The 7,364-nt window shown below is 49.9% G+C and overlaps 1 protein-coding gene across 2 annotated transcripts in view; it reads left to right on the top strand.

Moving 5' to 3' along the window:
* Window positions 1-6,094: 6,094 nt before the first annotated feature.
* TBC1D10A (TBC1 domain family, member 10A) overlaps window positions 6,095-7,364 on the top strand; it is a 29,415-nt gene continuing 28,145 nt past the window's right edge. For both annotated transcript variants that reach the window (XM_012658001.1, XM_012658000.1), the window contains exon 1: window positions 6,095-6,400. In XM_012658001.1, the coding sequence (XP_012513455.1) occupies window positions 6,192-6,400 (209 nt within the window). In that variant the 5' untranslated portion in view covers window positions 6,095-6,191. The remainder of the gene's footprint in view (window positions 6,401-7,364) is intronic.

Genomic DNA, 7,364 nt, shown 5'->3' with positions numbered 1-7,364 from the left:
GGCAGGTGTCTCACCAGTATGCGGATATGATGAGGTTTCTTTAAAATGTATTTATTTAATAAATACTTAATTGTGCCAAGGTCATGCACTGTTCTAAGGACTTTCTAAAATTTAATTTACTCTTTACTGTTCTAAGCACTCTAAAATTCTAACTCATGTTATCCTCATGTGAATATCCCTATTTAACACTGGAGTAAATTGAGGCACTGAGAGGGTCAGTTGTATGCCCACAGTCACACAGTGTGAAGGGGAAAAGAGAATGTGTGCAAAACACTTGTCATAGTCCTGGTGCCTGAGTAAGGGCCAGATATAGGCTGCTATTTTGGAATCGAGCTATCACGGAGATAGGCGCTACTGTGGGTGTTCAGAGGGAGGAAGGTGAGAGCCTGTTGATAACAGTTTCCTGGTTTTAAAGCTAAAGCTGATTTCATTCTGCAGGTGTGTGTGTGTGTGTCCCCGTCCGTGTGTGTCCCCGTCCGTGTGTGTCCCCTGAGGGTTCCCAGTTTCTTTTATTTTCGGTCCCTCCTAGCTGATCCTCCTAGCTGATCCTCCTAGCTGCCCCATCGGATCATCTCCAGGGCTCAGAGGGGTGAAATCATTCACAAGGTCATAGAACCAGCTCTCTAGTCACCACCCTATCCCTACCTGTCCCCCTCAGCCAAGCTCAAAGCCCTCAACTTCAGATTTAGGGCTCAGGCAGCCTGTCTACAGTGCCAGTTGTGCCAGTTGTGTGGCTCCATTACAAATTGCTGGAACCCTCGCATATTTAACTTGGTTAATAGGATGTCATTTCTTACCCTGTCTGACATTTACCTCCTGCCTTGTTGCTGGAAGTGTGTTCCAGGGGCTAGAGATGAAATGTGGCTTCCTGAAGTGGGCTTCATGGTTTGGGTACCTAAAGTGAGCCTACTGCTGGTTGCTTCTCCATGGTCAACACCAGAAATCCCCCAAGTACTATTTGAGACTCATTCCGATAGGGAGGCGGGTCAGGAGACCTTGGGGAGTCCCACACTCCAAGTTCTTTCTTTCTTAGAAGTGGGGGTCAGGGCACTCGCCTCCACAGACTGGCTGACCCCGTAGGGCCTCCGTGGCTGACACTGTGATTGGAGGCCAGGAATGTTTCTGGGCGGAATGTGAGTGAATGGGCCCTTTGAGTCGCCTTCCGAGGAGCGAACCCAGTTTCCCAGAGCTCCTGAATGAACATCTGTCCTCGCTTGCTCAGTTGCAGAAAGCCCATTGACCATGAAGCCTTTTGACCATCAGTGGCCACAGGCCCAGTGCGTGGCCTGGCACTGCACTTCCCGTTTAGGGCCTGCAGCATGTAGGTAGCTCCTCGCTGTTTACAAAGCTGCTTGCACAGCTTTTCTGATTCTTATTGCAATCTCCTGAGGATTACCTGCCCCATTTTTAAAAGGAGGTGGAATACCCAAGGTCATGTAGCCAGTTAAGGCTCTGGAAAGCCAAAGCAGCTCATCTGCTCCTGGTGACTGCTCTGTGTGCACTGCTCTACCTGAGCAGACTGTGAAATAGGAAGAACTATTCCTGTTGTGGGACTGTGGGAAAACCAGGTGGGATAAGACTTGACATTTTCAGAGTCACCGTAATTTTAAAGACTTGCACTCAGGACTCCCGGAGTCATAGACGTTAAGGAAATGTCACTTTTAATTCCAACCACTGCTTAGAATGAGTAGCCGTTACGTAGCTCAGGGGAGGCCACTAATGATCAGATCCATTTCACTTTAAAATTAAATAGTGTCAGAGAATACAACAGTTACATTAGGTTATGTTAGGCTATAACTCGAAATCTATGTACTGTAACTATAGCAATCATACATAATATCCCTGTAATTAGAGAACTGGAAAGGCAAAAAAGTACATCTCATATTTAAGGGTATACGTGGATACACATGCTACTAGTATATAAGATTTTCAGAGGTTTACTTTTTAAAAATAAAAGTAAAGTGTAAGATCTTGAGTTACAATCATTAACTCTACCTGATTTGGGTATTTGCTCTTAACTATTCTGCATTCTTATCTTTTAATAAGCACAGAAGCAAACAATTCTAGGTACCCCTGGGCCATTCAGTCCATGAAGCAGGACAAGATAAACTCCTGCCAGGTGTGGGGGCACGTGCCTATAGTCTCAGCTACCTGGGAGGCTGAGGCAGGAGGATTGCTTGAGCCCTGGAGTTTGAGGCCAGCCTGGGCAACATAGTAAGACCCTGTCTGAAAAAAAATTTTCTTTAAAAAGATAAACTCCCATACTTTATTTTTGTATCATTACAGAGAAGGTACAACAGTTGAATTCAGTTAAGCCTGTCAGTGTTCCCTATTTCTGAACTGTGGTGATTTAGTTCAGTGATAGACATGTGACCCAGTGTAAATGATTGACCCATGAGGGAATGCAGCCTTCTTACAATTGAACAGAACCTACCAGAACACTTGCGTGGATGTGTGAGGAAGGATGTGAGGCTTGGAGCTGCTGTCATGAGGGATTCTAGCTTGAGAATGAAGTAGCCACAGGAAGGAAGACAAAAAAGGAAAAATAAGACCATAATGCTGGTGATACAACCTCTGGATCAAACTGTTCCTGAAGCTTACACTATGAATTCTTTTAAGGTATAGGATACACTTAATACAGTTTAAGCCTGTTTGAGTTGTGTTTTTTGCTGTTTTAACCAAAAGATTCTTAACCGTTATACTCTCCACATTGGGATAAATACACTTTATGATTTGCTCGCTCTTCGTAGGCTGCTGGGCTCCAGCTGTCTACCTTCTGAGCCTCAACTCTGCTGTCTTTATGAATAAAGGATATGGCATCTGGACTTCTGCTCACACCCAAAGCTGACAGGTTTCCTGAGCACATGCAAACTGCATGTGCCAGGATCCAGGAGAGGGGCCTGTGTCAGCGTCTCGGGCCCAGCTTTTGGGAATGACCCCTCAGCATGAGACTCCAGGATATCAATACATTCCTGTAGCCCTGGGAAGCATCTCTCATCTTCAAAAGAATGTCCACAGAGCCGGTTCACCAGGATGTTTCACCTCATTGCCTGAGGCCTCTTATTTTGTATTCCAGTGAACCATGTGATTCTGCAGGGCATTCCTTTTTGATCATTTATTCATTTGTTTGCTGCTTCCCTGCTTTCTCACACCAATCTAACCACACCATCTTTTGAGCCTGCTTCTCCTTCAAGGGGAAGCTTTGCCCCTGCTGCCCTGCTTCTTGTACGCTATTGTCCCAGGTCCCCCAGAAGGGCTCCATCATTTCCATCCCTCCCCCAACCCCCTACCCCAGCATTCTCTATACCTTATCTGGCTTCATTTTCTTCTTCATGCTGCCTGACTAATGTTCTATGTTTGGTCATGTTGGACTGTAAACTATTGGGCCAAGACTACTCTGGTTCACTAGAGTATTGTCTGGTTATATTAAAGAGCTCTGGAGTTTGAAGGAAGCAAAGAAACGTAATATTTATTAAGTGCCTACTATGTACTGGAGGCTTCAGAGGCATAGCTGATTGACTTCATCAAGTAATTATTGACATCCCTGTTTCTCAGAAGAGGAAAATGAGGTTCTAAAAAGTTAAGCAATTTTGCACAAAAACACCCAGTTGTCAAGGGGCACAGGCATGAAGTAAAGTCTTCCAAGCCATATTCTATTGATTAAATTGGGTAAACTCTCCTGCTGCAGCCACAGGCTGTGGTGGGGAACGCTCAAGACAATGATGGATTTGCACATGCTTTGCAAACTACGAATGCCACCACTCCTGGCTACTATTTACTGGGCATCTCCCTGTGCCAGATGCTTAGCATATATTGTCACACTGAAGTCCCAGAACAGCTCTTTTTTCAGTATTTCCATTTTACAGATGAGGAAATGAGAGAGAATTGATTTGCTCAAGGTCAGAGCAGAAATTTGAATCCTGGGTGGTTTGATAGAATGAGAAGCTGGGGCATTAAGACTTTATCTGGAGTAACATCTATCCTGTCTCCCAGAGATGAGCATTCAGGGGCCTCTAACCTGCACCCCACCCCAAATACTCTTGGGGTGAACATCTCTGTACATGTGCCCTCTCAGAGCTGAGTAGGAACATGTTTGGGATATGACCCTAGGACCAGAATTATGAAGTCAAAGGGTTGTGAATACTTTGCTTTGCCATGCTTGGGGCTTCACATCTGCTCCTGGTATATCCAGCTCCTCTCTCTCCCTTTCCTGGGTGAGGCCCACTCTGCCCTTACCAGGAGATGGGACTAAGCCCACCACACTGGAGCCACTGGAGAGGGAGGAACATCCTCCAGACTGAGGGTTTGAGACCAAAATAGCCTGTGCCCACTCCCATGTCTTCTGTAGCCCTGTTTATGGAAAACCAGAAGCCCATGGAATGTGACAACCACACAATGAAGTCTTCAAGAATGTCTGGGCCATGAGGCATCAAGGAAACGGCTGGTGAAATCATTCAAGGCTTAAGACCCCCTCTTGCGGCCCTTAGCAGCCTGTCCCAGGCCCTGCAGCCATGCCTGAGTCTTCCAGTCCCTTCCCCTCTCTGGGCCTCTCTCTCCCACAGGTCTGCAGTGGAGTGTCAGACAATAACATGGTTGTGACTTGTAAACCATAAAGTATTAGACTTAAGTGAGGAGCTATCATTATAGCTCCTGGAGTTGACAAGTTCTGAGGTCAGAAGTTGGCTGCTGGGGGCTAACTCTATATAGGTAAAATTGGCCCATTCCTCCCAATATAAGCAGTTGTTAAGAGCTGGGTTCAAATCCTGTCTCTGTCACAAGCTAGTTCTGATACCTTAGGCAGTGGACTTTACTTCCCAGCACTGCAGTTCCCGTAACTGTGACAGGGGACTAAATAATAGTATATACCTCATTGCTAAGAGATTACAAAAGAGATGGTGCAACCAATTTGGAAAACAGTTTGCCAGTTCCTCAAAAGGTTAAACAGTTACCATATGACCCGGAAATTACACTCCTAGATACCTACCCAGGAGAAATGAAAATAAAATACATACCCACACAAAAGCTTATACTTGAATGGTCAAAGCAGCATTATTTGTAATAGCCCAAAACTGGAAACACCCAAATAACTGCCACTGATGAATGGATAAACAAAGTGTGGTATATCCATACAATAGAATATTATTCAGCCATAAAAAGGGATGAAATAACTGATATATGCTGTGACATAGATCAACTTTGAAAACATAATGCTAAATGAAAGAAGCCAGTCACAAAAGACATCATATGACTCCATTTACATGAAATATCCACAATAGGCAAATCTATAGAGACAGAAAGCAAATTAGTGGTTGCCAGGGACTGGGGGATGGGGAGCGGCTGCTAATGGGTAGCAGTTTCTTTTTGGAGTTATGAAACTGCTAAAATTAGATTATGGTGATGGTTGCACAACTCTGAAATACGCTGAAAACCATTGAATTACACATTTTAAACAGGTCAATATACGGTATGTTAATTATATCAATAAAACTGTTGGGAAAAAAGATTACAAGAGAAAGTAGGTAGAACTCAGGGCAGTGCCTGTGGCTCAATAAATGCTGGTCATTCTTATGTTATTGGTCATTGGCATTATTCGTCTCCCAAGAGCTAATTTAAAGCTCCAGAAGCAGTGAGCACGGGGATGGGGTTGCCAAACCTCTATCTCAGGCTTTAAGCAGCTCAGAGATCCTGGGAGAGTCCCTGAACCCATTTAGGTCTCAGAGTTCCTCCTAAGTGAATGGATTAAACAATCCCCACCCGCGTCCCTGGGGTCTCGCGAGGAGCGGGGCTCAGGAGGCAGATGCGGAATTCCTGGCGGAGGCCCTTGGCCTTCGGCATGAGCGCAGCAGCAGGTGACAGGCCCGGCCTGAGGCCAACCCGGAAAGGCCGAAGGAGCTCGTCCAGGTGAGTTCCTGTGATTGGTAGCCCGGGAAGGAGGGCTGAGGTGACGGCTGCCCCGCCCCCTCACGTCGGGCCTGTTGGCGCCGGCCTGGGGGCGGTGGGCGGGGCCCGGGGTCGGCGGCGCCCATTGGGCGTGGGGGCGGGAGCTCTCGAGTGGGCCTAAAGCTCCGCCCGCCGCCTTGCGGCAGCCAATGGACACAGCGCGTGGGCGGGGCGGCGGCGGCGGCGGCGGCGGCCAGGCGGCTGAGGTGGCTGAGGTGGCCGCTGGGGCTCAGGCGGCGGGCGCGGCCGGGATGGCGAAGAGCAGCGGAGAGAATGGGCCGCGTGCGCCCGCGGCCGGGGGGAGCCTGTCGGGGACCCGGGAGAGCCTGGCCCAGGGTCCCGACGCCGCAGCCACCGACGAGCTCAGCTCTCTCGGCTCCGACTCCGAGGCCAACGGCTTCGCAGAGCGTCGCATCGACAAGTTCGGCTTCATCGTGGGCTCGCAGGGCGCCGAGGGCGCGTGAGTAGCGCCGGGGGTCGGGACCAGGCGCGGTATCCACGCGGGGGGGGCCCTGGACGCAGACAGAGCCGCCTTCGGGACCGACCGACATGTCCCCCTCCCAACAGAGACAACCCACCGCTTTTCTCCCCTGCCCCACCCCCACCTCCCTCCTTCCCCCACAGACCCGCCCCCCTCCGGCAGTCCTACTTCCGACCTAGGGACCGTCGGGCGACAGCTCCTCTCCCCTACCCCCGAGCCCCAGACAGACTGGCCCGCCCTCCAGGAAGGACCAACAGTGCTTTCCTCTCAACTGCAGGACAGAACGACAGACACCCCCCTAACCCACCGCTGCCATCCTGGCCTTGATTGACTTTGCCACCCTCTGACAGGCTCACAGATGGCCGACGCCACCCCCCAAACAGATATTTTCCATTTCTCCCCGCTGTCCCACAACCCGCAGACACCCTGGCTCACCAACCCCCTGCCTCCACTCCAGGAGACCTTAGGCAGACTTCAAAAGGACTGACTGTCCTGCCCCCATCCCGGGACAGACTGACCCTAACCTGCAGGCACACAGCCCTCTGGAGGGACTGACAGTGGCGTGCTCCCTCACAGACAGCCCCATCCCGGGACAGACAGTCCCTTCCCCTCATGGAAGGTTCAGAGAGTGTTCCCCTCCCCCCTCAAAGACAGCCTCCTTCACTGCCCCTGGCAACAGGTGGGCCCGTACTATCCCTTCCCAGTACCACCTACAGGGTGACAGCGCCTCCCCTCGAGGGCGGACTGTCAGCTCCAACAGCCAGAGGAGCCAGCAGGCAGACTCCATGTATGCTGTGGGGACATGCACCTCCTCCCAAAACACAGATCTGGGCGGGGGAGGGGCAGGCAGGGAGACAGCAGGGTTTCTGCTCACATAGCACACCCAGGTGCCCCACCCCTAGAGCACCCAGGCACCCAGCTGGCAGACAGAGAAATGTGAGGC

The sequence above is a fragment of the Propithecus coquereli genome, unplaced genomic scaffold (assembly GCF_000956105.1).
Source record: "Propithecus coquereli isolate 6110/MARCELLA unplaced genomic scaffold, Pcoq_1.0 Scaffold567, whole genome shotgun sequence".
In the NCBI taxonomy this organism is placed as follows: domain Eukaryota; kingdom Metazoa; phylum Chordata; class Mammalia; order Primates; family Indriidae; genus Propithecus; species Propithecus coquereli.
Note: the sequence above shows the minus strand (reverse complement) of the source record. Positions and strands in the feature narration are given on the sequence as shown.